Source organism: Pelmatolapia mariae, linkage group LG3_W (genome assembly GCF_036321145.2).
Source record: "Pelmatolapia mariae isolate MD_Pm_ZW linkage group LG3_W, Pm_UMD_F_2, whole genome shotgun sequence".
Lineage (NCBI taxonomy): Eukaryota > Metazoa > Chordata > Actinopteri > Cichliformes > Cichlidae > Pelmatolapia > Pelmatolapia mariae.
The window spans coordinates 38,076,977-38,090,449 of NC_086229.1; the positions used below are offsets into that span (position 1 = coordinate 38,076,977).

Genomic DNA, 13,473 nt, shown 5'->3' on the forward strand with positions numbered 1-13,473 from the left:
AGATAAAAAAGAAATTTTTTTAATCTAGACAAAAGGGCGATCGTGGCTCAAGAGTTGGGAGTTCGCCTTGCAAATATACACAGTGATGAAGGACATGAAGCTGCAGTTAGATAAAAAGTAAATAACAAGCACAAAGACAGTAAAACGATCAGGATCCATTAAAAAATAGGCTAATTTGATTTGTAAAATCAAACAGACCGAGACTGTCCGAGTCAGGGCTCGAACCGGCAACCTTTCAAACTGGTCAGACTGGTCAGAGTAAAGATCACTGTTGAAATGAAACCTTGTTGTAGCTGCCAGTTCGAACACACTGATCCCAGCTCAGCTCTCACACTTACATGTTTGCTTTCTTTGGAATATGAACAATGCAAACATTCAAAGCCAGGGAGTTTCTCTGTTTACAGTCTAGATCCTGTTCAACTTTCTATGTTCACCATGTCCACAAAGTCATTTATTTATCTGGGGTATTTTTTCCACTTACCAAAACACAATAAACTGTCACACAAAACTGAGTTTCAACCTGTAGAAAACATGGATGACGCGACAGCTCCCCAAAAATGAAGCCAAAAACGTCTCTATCACCCCCTGGTGTCTGGCTGCAGTATAGGTCATAAACCCCACCTCCACCATGTTAGTGGATGGGACTGGCGTCACACTAAAATTAATTAATCTCCTCAGATAAATTTTTTCCAAAGATTCTTTCTTTTGTTTTCAGTATTTCTTACCATGCTGATTTATGTCCAAGGAGCCTTCTTTCCCATAATTTTGATTCTAATTCCTTCCGCGGTGATGTTTAATTGGGGTGTAACATCATAACAGCTTTGACTGGCAGCTGCAGTAACGGAGAAACTTGCGTATTCTAGCGTTTATGCTACAAAACCACGACCGACTGTTTTAACCTGACAGCCTGAGGTGTTCGTTAGTAAACTGGACTACCCGACAGAAGGACCCGAGGCCCCGCTGCACGTTTTAGGTAAGTTAAACGTGTTTGTAAGCTAATCCGTAACTATCACCCTTTGTCACGGCGGGGTGCGCCGATAAGTTTAGTTTACAGGACCCAGAAGCAGACACTGGATGTTGGCACATGAAAAAGATTGAAGCTATGAAAACTGAGAAAACTGTGAACACTCAGAAAAAAAGGGACTAAGACAGTCAGTGAAAATACTATGACAAACTATGAACACTGAGTAAACTATGACATAACATTATAGGGATACCAACAGACAACCTGACAATGAAACATAGAAAACAGAGGACTTAAATACACACAAGAGGTGATCAGGGGAAGTCGAGACACATGAGGAAACAGCTGACAAGGATGAACATAACGATGCACAGGAAATGTAAACTCAAACATAATGACATGAAAACTGGACTTTCAAAATAAACAGAAAAACATGACAAGACACAGGCATGACAGCATCAACCAGAAACATGACACATAGGACACAATAAACAACAATGGGAACATTAACACATGGGAACACCGCTGACACACATGAACCTAATGACAAGGCAGGGGAAGGGAACCTAAATACAATGAACAAAGAACATACTGGAGTCTTACAACATAACACAGGAAACATGATGAGGCAGACAATATATATATATATATATATATATATATATATATATATATATATATATATATATATATATATTTAATATATGTATATATATATATATATTATATATTTAATAAATATAAATTACAATATGTGCCGATCGTGGCGATCGTGGCTCAAGAGTTGGGAGTTCGCCTTGTAATCGGAAGGTTGCCGGTTCAAGCCCCGACTCGGACAGTCTCGGTCGTTGTGTCCTTGGGCAAGACACTTCACCCGTTGCCTACTGGTGGTGGTCAGAGGGCCTGGTGGCGCCAGTGTCCGGCAGCCTCGCCTCTGTCAGTGCGCCCCAGGGTGGCTGTGGCTACAACGTAGCTTGCCATCACCAGTGTGTGAATGTGTGCGTGAATGGGTGAATGACTGGATATGTAAAGCACTTCGGGGTCCTTAGGGACTAGTGAAGGCGCTATATAAATACAGGCCATTTACCATTTACCATAATTGTGTTGTGGTTTGCAGTGTTTTGTGTTGTTTCACTTTAAATTTGTTTAAAAGGAAAAAGATGAAAATTTAAATAGTTAAATGTTGAAATGTGAATAGATGTTTTTTGTATTATATGATTTATTCATTAAATTTTATTTGGAGTCAATAAATAAAAGTATATTTATGGTGGCCCCTAGAGACAAAGCACGTACAAACTCTAAAACACGTAAAAACTCAGAAGCACATACAAACTCCAAAACACATACAAAACACAACAGAAGTGCTCCAGGATGCTAGGCGCAGTGTTGAGCTTTTGTTACCTAGAGGCTACACAAGCCAGCAAGTACCAACGACCAGATTTGGTGTGTGGTAGTAACAGGTAAATGAACATTTAACGAAATGTTTCATCACTCATTCAAGTGACTTCTTTAGTCTCAGCTGACTGCAGGTTTCTCCAATCTTATAAACAGTACATTTGCATAATGACTGAAACCAGTCCACTGAAGGAACAATGGGCTGGGAGGTCAGTTCCTTAATCTTAATTATGCAAATTCTCATGACCATTGATCACAGCGTTGTAAGATGGCGAAAGATGTACCCTTAGGCCCCCTCCTTGATTCAGAGATGGTCTTTCCTTTTTCATGTAAATGGCCTTCTTGACTCCGCCATCAAACCAGCATTCCTCCCTGTCCAGGATTTGTACATCCTCATCATTGAAAGAGTGTCCTGCAGAGGCCTGGCCTGACGAGGTAGCTCTTCTGTGTTGTGCCATCCTCTTTGCCAGAGGTTGTTTGGTTTCCCCGATGTATAAATCCTGGCAATCCTTCTTGATGTGATGTTCTTCTGCCTCCCTGGCCGGGTTAGGAAGGTACTGTCATGCGCCGAGGCGCACGTGCACAAAGGACCCAAAAGCGGACTCAAGTGCTAGCAGGATAATAGACTTTATTATAAATAACAAAAGGCGACCCGGGAAAACCAAAGGAGAAAACGAGGAACAAAAAACCCGGGGAAACAAATGACGCGGGGAGCCGGAATCGGGACCGTGGGAGGCTGCAACAGAAAGGGGAGAAAATTACTAGTGAGCCAGGAAGCAGGCAAGCGAAACAAGGCAGGATAGGAGTAGAGGGCTTACAATCAGGATGGGACCGTGGGGCCCAGGAGGGAAGTGTGAAAGTCCGTGAGGCTGGGGGTCCATGAAGTTAGGGTCGAGGCAAGACGACGCACGGGGTGAAGTGATCGAGCAGGAGTACTGGCAGGAGGCAGACACTGGACGCCAGATTGAAATCTTAAACACAAAAGGCAGATTTAACACACTTAAATCTCCCTGAGCCTGGTTCTGCCGGAGGTGTTTCCTGTTAAAAGGGAGTTTTTCCTTCCCACTGTCGCCAAAGTGCTTGCTCATAGGGGGTCATATGATTGTTGGGTTTTTCTCTGTACCTATGAAGCACCTTGAGGCGACTTTTGTTGTGATTTGGTGCTATATAAATAAAATTGAATTGAATTGAATTGGTTTCAGTCATTATGCAAATGTACTCTTGATAAGATTTGGGGAAATCTGCAGTCAGCTGAGACTGAAGAGGTCACTTGGATGAGTGACGAAACGTTTCTCCCTTTCATGAGGACTCATGTGATCCCTACATGTGGATCCAAGTGCAGATTCAACTCTGCATTACATTTGACTTCAGCTGTTACACACTTTCATTTTCTAGCTGTGTCACTTCCTGCTTTTTGGATCAGATAGTTTATCCATGTCCACAAATGTTTGGCTGCATATTTGTATCATCTATATTTTCAAATAAAATTGCAACCATTAGGTGAGTGTGTCTTTGAATTGGGGTTTATTATAATACAGGAAATAAAAAAAACAACAACAACAAAATACTGCAGTGGAGAAAAAGTTCAGGTCAAACACCAAACAGTTTTCTGAGGGAAAGACATCACCCTGAACCCTTTTATACCTCCCAAACAAAGAACATTCCACAGCAGATCAATTATTAGCAGATCCTTAACTCTTCAATCTAGGAACAGTTCCAACCAACCGTCATCTCCTCTGCAACAGGATGTCCAGAGCCCTCAAGAGCGAAGTGCTTGTGAAGGTGCAATAAAACTTGGGCCCCACTTGTGATCCATATGCATACAACTGATGTCAAGAGTGAGCTTTTATACTAAGCACAGAGAGTGTTACTACTATTACTAAAGTGATGTGATTAATACATAACCCAGGGGCGATTCTAGCCCATTTTTGGGGGTGCTTCAGCACCCCCAAAATGAATCAAAGCACCCCCAAAGATTTCTTACTTTTTTGACAACATTTGCTGTTTGTGTGACACACAACTAAAAATATAAAAAGCATACAGTACTGTACTTGTTTGAGGCGTAACATTTTAACAACAAAAGTATAGATAACCCCCCTCCCAAAATGGTTTGTTCCAGCTCGCCTCTCCCCTACTCTGGCTCTATCGCCCTTTCTGCCAGAGCGATGGTGGCTGAGACGCAGCAGAGTGGAGGTGTAAGTGCCTGGCTTAAAACAGGACATGTTAGCTGCATTTAACCTTCAGTTACTCTTTATATAGTTAGATAGGAGTCATTACACCAGGTAACCTGCAGTGTTGAAAGCGTGTTTTCCAATGATGTTTGCTACCCTACAATCCGTCCTGCTCTGTAGTAAAATCAGCGACATTTGACCGTCCTGTTGCTCCCACTGAAATGTATACAGCCTATTTAAAATCTAAAACTTTAAATTGTCCGCAGCCTACTGTTGTTACCACTGTCCTGTTTGAAATGGATACTAACTAGCTAACTGACTGAATGCCCATTAACCTTATAACTCCTGTTTTGTGTGTGTGTACAGAGAGACAGCCAGGTTCATAATGGATATAAGGAAGTTTTTCAAAAAAGCAGCCACATTCAGGTAAAAGTGTAAGAACAAATGATCCATCAATCAAGAATAATGTTGGATCAGTGTTTCAATGTTTATATCTTTTATTAGATGTTCATGTGGTTTGATTATTTGCCTTTTGGTTTAAAGTACACTGAGAGAGGGCTTTTTGTTAGTGATCTTAATAGAAATTTTTTTCCTATTAATGTAATTTTTCATCTAATTGAATACAATCTATTTGTGTATGATTGTCAGTCCAAAGAGGGAGAGAGGGAAGAGGGGAACGTGAGAAGAAAGTACAAGGTCAGGAAGAACCAGGTAAGAAAACAGACAGGGAACAGTGACAGGCAAAACAGAAACTATGAAACTGACGAAGAGAAAAAAACCTGATTTTACTCATACAATCAGGAAGTCGTGTTCTCCCTATATTAAAGCTGCTATACAGAATCTACAAAACAAACTGGGTTGAAACATTTTTGACCGTCTTTAACAACATTCCAACATAACATTATCATTGTTTGGGGAGATTAAAATCAATGATATATTTTTATGTGGTTCAGCCACAGCTCTACTAAAACCTCAGCCAGTAATAGGTAGGCCAACTTTTGGACCTTCCAGTTGTCTGTATGACTGCCACAGTATGTACATCACATTTGCACACTATCAGAAAGTGCCAAACAGAGCCCTGGTGGAGTGAGGAGCTGTAAAGAGAAGCAGATGCTCTGTTTATATTCTAAAAATGTTTTAAGCTGGTTTCAAAGATTCTGTACTGCAGCTTTAAATGTTTTCCAAAAGCACACATACACTTACCTTATCAGTGTTTTTACAGTGCGCACCACCTGATAAAAATGTCAAGCTCTCCTAAGTACCACTATGAAAGCACTCATAAATCTTACAACACAAAATTAGTATTATTAAATTAGTAAAATTAGTATCTGCAGTAAAGATTTTTTCATACATTGTATACATTCTACCACAGGCAAAGTTGCCTCCATTTTTATAGTTTTTATTAATATTTTGTAATAACTTATTTGTAATAATTTATTCTGTTTTGGGAGTGTATTTTTATGTATCTGTATTATATTATGCATACACATTAAAAGTGAATCTCTGTCCAAAAAATGCACTCAGTTTACTTCTTACTCACTATAAGTATCATTCATTATTCTCCCCCAGTAATTAAGGTTAGGATTTTTTCTATTCCAATCCATTCTTCTTTTGCAGCATTTAAATAACCTTGATCAGATTTGATGGTTTTGTTACAGACTTTTCAAAAAAGTGTTTTGTTTTTCTTTCACAAATGTGGGATTAAATTGTGTTAAAATGTACAAAACAGTGATGTCATGTTTTGTGACGAGGACCCAGGCACAGAGAGACTTCATGAATTTAAGAATCTTATGATTTAATAAAGAAATTTGCAGACTTGCACAGAGATGGTAAAATTATGATGACTGATAACGGAGACGAAGACAATAGACGATGAGGACAGGGAGGAACAGGGGTTTAAATGCACCAAAGTGACAGTCAGAGAGAACTTGGGACAACATTTAAGGATGCAGGGACTGACAGAGACAGGTTTATCTTGCCTGGCTGGGCAGCTTTCTGGGTGCTCAGCACCCCCAAAGCTCTGATCCTAGAATCGCCCCTGACATAACCTAAAGAAAGTTCCAATACAGTGCCCTCTGCACTCTGTCTGTGTGGTGTCTCTGAGTTTAGTCAGTGTGTTCCTGTTTTAATTTGAAAGTCTGTGGCTGACGTCGGTGTTTGTCCTTCCTACCTGTCTCGTCATGTTTATTGGGTTCAGCCGTGTTTTCCTCCTGTGTGCTGTTTCCTCATTTTGTGTATATTCAGTGTGCTCTCTTGTGTTCGGCGTCAGTCTGTCTGCGTTCCTCTGGTTATCATCTCAGGTTTTTTCTTCTGCATGTTATGGTGTAAGGTTTCTTTACTTGTTTTCCCAGTTCAGGTTATTTCTTAGTTCTGTCTCTGTCACCGTTGCTTTTCTTTGTTTTCACCTATTGAAATAAAGCTCACTTGCATCACAGCCTATGCCTGCATTTTAAGTCCTTCTCTCATAAACTTCACACGCCGTGACAGGAACAAGAACAAACTGTCTGATTAGAGATTGCTGATCTGTGTAACTTTATTCAAAAACATTTTACAATGTGCTCCAAAAGATGTCCAAAAAGCTGAACACTAAATTCAAATCACAGAGAAACAGTTTGTTTATTTGTGAAGTAATTTGATTGTAATAGTCATTTGGCCCAATCATCAGATTATATATAGCCAACGTACATTATTGTACTAACCTAAATCACTAAACACCCTAAAGATATACTAGAAATTCTAACATAAAAAAATACTATATATGAAGACAGTGGCACATAGAAATAATCGGACCTCGATTACAAGTTTTCCTTGCTATACAGCATTGAAAATCATACATATGTTAGGTGCAAATGTTGTGTTGGAGTCCGTTTGAAGACATGTTAGCATCTTTAAAGAGCTTTGAATATTATTCCAGATTTGTGGACCTCTACATGGTCACACTGAAGACCAAAAAATAAAAATAAAACTAACTAATAAAGTTGTTTTAACAGTTACCACAACAACCAAATTAAATACCATCTAATTTCCCTGAAAAATTCTTCGTTCCTCTCTCAGCTGCTCATTAAACACCTGACAGCAATCCATGTTCCTGCTTTCTTCAAATTCATCCTGCTAAATTTGATTCGGTTTAGTTCAGCAAAAGGAGGGAGGAGGAAAGGAAGCCATCGATGTCTTGAAACTGTGTCAATGCATTTCTTTATGTTCTTAACTTCTACTGTAAAAATAATAAATTCAGTAAACCACATTTAGCTGTTTTGGTTTTGGTGTTACGGAGTCACAGCCTCGGTGTAAGACCCTAACTCTGTTTTCTGGTTTAAATTCTTAATAAATTCATCCAGACATCTAGAAAGGAGAGCTGCACCATGCAAAGTGGGATGTATGCCATCTTCCTCAATAAGACCAGGGTTTTCCCTGAAGGTTTGCCAGTTATCTAAGAATTTCACACTGTTTTATGAACACCACTCAGACATACAGCGGTTTAACAGCATAGTCTCATTGGGGAGGGGACCAGAGAAAGCTAGTATCTGACATTGTTCTGGCAAAGTTAAAAACTCATGCAACACTAATTTTAGTGACCTCCAATTGCTGTAACTGGATATCATTAGTGCCAATTAGGGCTGTTCGATATAACGATATATATCGGATGACGATATAAAAACGTCTATCGTTTCATTTTACGCTATCGTTTGTTTCGTGGTGTCGCAAAATAAACTGTTTACGGCAATATTTTTTCATGGTTTTGATGGTCACTGTAGTGGCTATATTAATCTCTTAAAGTTCTCTCTTTCTCTTATATTTAATATAACCACACTACGGACGGACAAGCGCTTGTTTTTATGCTTTGTCGTTAGCAACAACGACGGTAAAACCACGGTGTGTCCACTTGTTTATTTTCCACATAAACCTTTCAAAATAAAGCTCAAGATCCTGTTGAGACTTTTCAAAATAAACTGAATCACGTTTATTTTGATAAGATGCAGAGTTTTTACGGATGAGAAGCAAAAAAGAGCCATCAGGTGCTAAAAAAATAAACCTTAGACTCAAACGTTAGAACAGGCTTTTCCCTGCAGCACGCTGTGTAATAAATACTCACAAAGAAAACGGCGGCCGTTACATCTAGACTATAGACTATGTCTAAAAATGTATAGTTTCATACATCAGCTAAAACACTCGACTCCAGGTACGCGACGCCCAGCTGGAAACACTTCACGCAAGTCGAGCTGCCCGAGATTCACAGAATTTACAGAAAACGTTACATTTTTGTGATTTATATCGTTATTGGACGATAGATGTCTTAATATCGGGATATGAGATTTTGGTCATATCGCACAGCCCTAATGCCAATGTGAATTACAATCTTTCCAAATCTACATTTAGCCAACAGCCTCAGATTAGCATCAATCTCAGGTGCTCCTGGAATGCATTTGATCATTGTTCCTGGAGTCTCTAGCTGCACATTTCTGAGTGCAGAGTCAACAATAACCAAAGTTGTTTCCACAATTTGTGTAGTGTTGTCTAGATTGATTTTGAAATCTTCATCCGAGTTCTCCTCTTCCTCAGTCTTCTGCAGTTGTTGGATTAAGAATGGTCTTTAAATTTTTATATAATTCCTTCTTTTCTCCTCTCAGTGTTTTCTGTAGTTGTTTAATCGTGTCTTCATCTGCCAGCCGATGAATGACAGGTCCACAGTAAAGTCTGACAAAGCAGAAAATCACAGTTAAAGTTGATGAAGTGTGTTAAACATCTGTGGAGCACATCATTAGTCTGGGTTTACCGTGCACACTGAGGTTCTGGTAGAGGGGAACACAGCAGCTGGTTCAGGTGGAGGCTCTGCCTCATGCAGCACTGCCATTGGCTGAAAGCATGAGCCACACGTGGCTGCCAGTTACTCACACCTTCATCCTTTAAAGCTTTCATCCTCCTCTCAAACTCGTCCTCTACAGACAAAATAAGACAAAGTTTCGGTGCCACAGAACCAGAGACCAGCAGCAGTTGCTCTTCTATTTCAGGCTGATGTGGAAGCAACAGTGCTGCTGCTGTCACACAAAATCTGTTTAGAATAACTCTGATTACAGGACCTTGAACTACACCACATCAGCTGACTGCTTTTCCCCAATAAAGTGATCTGTAGCTATGCATTTCATTGTAGATATCCAAAATGTTACCGAGTGAGACTAACCTGGACCATCGGGCTCACACACAAACCACAGCAGGAGAGCGTGGAGGCAGTAGACAGTTTCAGGTTTTGAATGGTGTTGTAGCCTCTTGAACCAGAAAACAGTCACACAGACTGGCAGCTTCAGCTGGTCGGGGATGTTTTCTAAGTCTGAAGTCTGAACCTGCAGAGCTTGTTCAAACACCCTGCGACGCAAACCCTCAGGAGCCTGCACAGAGAGGTACCACAGATAAGATGCTCACATGTACCACAGAAACATGCCTACCTGTCAGAGTAATTAAACACATATTTAATGATTAACCTCAGTACCTTATGCAGACGCTGTAGTTTCAGTTGTTTCTGTTCATCACTGCTGGGAAGTATTGATGGGACACGGTCGTCTTTGATCTCTTCTCCATCCCTGCCATATTCAGTGCACATCTCACCTCCTGTTAACAGTCCATAGAAGTACTGTCTGATGCAGTAAGCAGCTTTGTAACTACTGCGCTGTGAAAAGTCCTCCACAAGTGCGGTCAGCAGAATTGTCTTCTGATCCACAACACTTGTGGTGAAACTGGTGAGTTCTCCACGCTCAACTTTTTCACACACCCATGGTGGCAACTTAGAACTTGTTTTTTCTGGTTTAACATATTTTTTAATGGCGAGTTTGAATGTTTGGTTCTCTTTTTTACCAACATGATTTAAAGCTTCACTCAGAGCACGTTCTCTCTTCTGTAAATCATTCAAGTCATCCAGGTTCACTTTACTTAAAAAGCCGAGCATACCATCCAGTCTTTTAATGCTGTTCACACCAGGTGAAGATGATTCCTTTGAAAAACCACCATTGTCTTCTAATCTTGAATAATCATTTCCTGCTATTGAAGCAAAGACTGGCATGAGAGCAGGGTCCAATTTAAAATGCTCACAAAACTTTGAACGTTTGTAGATCTTAGCAGGAATCTTTCCATCCTCTTCTTTTTTCCATTCAAAGTTGTCGAGATAAAGGAAACCTTTGTGCACATCAAAGATGTGAAAATCTTTGTCAATGGACAGCACAGCACATTGTTTCTGATTTGCCTCGGAAACAACCTCAGGGTCTGCCTCTCCTAAACACTGTTTAAACTCTATGCCTTTTTCTCTTAAGATTTCTATGAAGACATCTTTGACCAGAGGTGGTAACACATTATATGCCTCTGGTAAAGTGCCATCAGGCTCAGTCTCTGCTATTGTCTTTGCTTTTTTCAGTTTATATTTTAGAGAAGACACATTTCTTTCATGCTTCTCGGGCCCTGAGCCACCATCCAGGATGACGTACGGATTGACTTCACAGTCCTGCAGAGTCTTAAAGAACTGACAGACCTCATGTTTGAATCCGGGATAATCTCCTCCACAGCGCTGGTCCAGCTTTGGATCGGACGTATAATACAAAGAATAGTACAGAGCATTACCATCAATGATGAGACCTGTTTTTTCTACCTTAACTTCTTCACAGAGACACAAATCATCTATCATTTTCTTTAATGTTGAAACCTCCATGATTCCTTAAAGTGTGGATGAAGATGAGCGGTGGTTATTGTGCCAATGCCTCTGTGTCTGCAGATATTTGTACACCTACTAGAGTGCACACCCACACCGACACAACCAGTCAAACCTGTTTTGACTAATTTAACATACCTAACTTACTCTTTTGGTTTCATTTCTTTATTCTTCATGTTGTGATTTTCTGTTTCATTTCACTTTGTGGAGCAAAATCAAATGTGTTTCATTAACTTTCCAGCTGTTAAAAATGTGATGACAATGTGATGTGATGGATACAAAGTACCTTTGTATCCATCACAAAGGCTCAACCCTGCCATGTACTGGAAACTGCTGCAACACCAGCGTCACCATCCACAGTGAAGCCAGCGTTATATAACCATGGACTGTGAGCATGCTGACTAAGAAAGAAGCAACTGCTCCAAAATCGACATCTTGAAGCCCAAGTGAAAGTCGCAGCTCCTCGTCATGAACGAGTGAAATGTATTTTGGAGAAAGGTTAAATGTGTCATGGAGAGTGGAATGAGAGGACTCAGGTACGAGACTCCTTGCAAAGTGATGGTGAATTTATTTACAGTGGAAATAAGGCAACAGTTCGACTCTGTAATCCGTTCCCTGCATCCTGGAGACTCTCTTGTTCACAATCTTGAAACACTAAATCACAGCTGCGCTACCTGGCTTAGCTCAATGTTCCAGCGCTGGCTGTCATCCGACCACACCATTAAATAGGTCTGCTTCGGGACGGCAAATTATTAGTAGCAGCTGGCAAAGTGATTAAGCACACATCCGGCGACTCCAGTGCGGGACACTACTCCCGGGTCTGCTGCCGTTCCGTGCCACAGCTCCCGGAAGTACATGTTCCCACATCACAACAAAGAAAACACACATACACACACAGGACAGAGAGGAGAAAACAGCACACAAAGTGCACACAAACACAACCCAAACTGGCAGATCGATCGGTGAGGACCTTCTGGCCATGACAAAATACAAACAACAGCCGAGGGAAAGAAGTATTGCCTGGTAGCAGTAATGTTTTCTAAGTGGGTAGAAGCATTCCCCACAAAAAGTGCAGACAGCAGTGCAGTGGCAAAAGGCCTCCTGTCAAAAATCATTCCCGGGTGGGGTATCCCAGGGTAAATCACAAGTGACAGTGGCACTCACGTTGTGAACGAGGTATTAAAGGAAATCAGTGAGTGACTAGGTTTTATTGATCCCAGTTCTTTTATTCTTCTACTGGACAGAGAAGACGTGACTCAGTCTGGTCAAGGTATTTATAATCATTTTATTCAATCATTATCTTCATGGAAGAGAGATGTGCATGGTGCTAAGCATTAGCAGATCTGAAGAGCCGTCCTTGGATCTGTTACATTTATAATTTCAGCGTTCCTCATCTAGCCCCCACTCCTCCTGTTACTGTGGTACTCTGTTCAACTTACACGTCATACACAGTTTCGGTCAAAACAACTTCTTTACCTCTGCCCTTACTTAATGTGTATGTGTTGCTGGTCTGGTCTTCCTAGTTCCGCTTTTTCTGTCTGCACATCCGCATCCTGTTATTAATAAACTGCCTCTGCAGCTCTGCACAAAACTTCCTGTTCTGCACAGTTTCCTGTTCTGCACAGTGTTTCGGTCTTGCTCAGCAAGCTATGACATTTGACACACTTTATGACTGAAAGATGGCCTGTTTTAATACACAAGCCGGCATAAAACAAAATAATCCGAAAATAAGCACTAAGAAAAGTACATTTATCCTAACAGTTTCAAATTGCAAACACCATTGTGGATATCACCCACAATCTGGAGGTGCTGTGGAGAGAATAAAAGGCTCCTTAAAGTCCAAGCCGGTGAAGTGCTTTGAAGAAACTGGCCTCACATGGCCAAAAGCACTTTCCCTTGTGCTGATGTACGTGTGCATGCGGACCAGACTCCCTGCACACCTCAGCCCCTATGAGGTGTTGTATGGACAGCCTGCCAGAGTGGGGGCAGAACCCCCGAAATGGACAGGCATGTCCACAGAGTTGTGCAACAGTGAAATGATTGTGTACTGTCAAAGTCTCTCCTGGACCCTCTCACAGGTACACTGAGCAGTAAAAGCAGCCCTGCCTAGACCAGCAGAAGGACCCCTGCACCCATTTAGACAAGGCAACTGGATATTGGTGAAGGATTTTGGGAAGAGACATTGGAAGGCAAAGCAGTGGCTGGGCCCATTCCAAGTCCTGCTGATCACACAAACAGCGGTGAAGGTTGGA

The 13,473-nt window shown here is 41.0% G+C and overlaps 2 protein-coding genes across 2 annotated transcripts in view; one reads left to right on the plus strand and one right to left on the minus strand.

Annotated features, from left to right (window-relative positions):
• LOC134622556 (NACHT, LRR and PYD domains-containing protein 12-like) overlaps positions 1-13,473 on the plus strand; it is a 365,686-nt gene that overhangs the window by 106,463 nt on the left and 245,750 nt on the right. The window lies entirely within an intron of this gene.
• LOC135932528 (protein asteroid homolog 1-like) lies at positions 9,301-11,221 on the minus strand. The gene is made up of 3 exons (XM_065470008.1): positions 10,016-11,221; positions 9,710-9,914; positions 9,301-9,467 (listed from the first exon to the last, which is right to left on the minus strand). The coding sequence occupies exons 1-3, from the start codon at positions 11,219-11,221 to the stop codon at positions 9,301-9,303; spliced, it is 1,578 nt and encodes a 525-aa protein (XP_065326080.1).

Coding starts and splice junctions, on each gene's coding strand:
- LOC135932528 (XM_065470008.1), bottom strand. CDS start 11,221: ATGGAGGTTTCAACATTAAAGAAAATGATAGATGATTTGTGTCTCTGT. Junction 9,915..10,015: donor AACTACAGCGTCTGCATAAG/GTACTGAGGTTA, acceptor CTCTCTGTGCAG/GCTCCTGAGGGTTTGCGTCG. Junction 9,468..9,709: donor GTGTGAGCCCGATGGTCCAG/GTTAGTCTCACT, acceptor TTTTGTCTGTAG/AGGACGAGTTTGAGAGGAGG.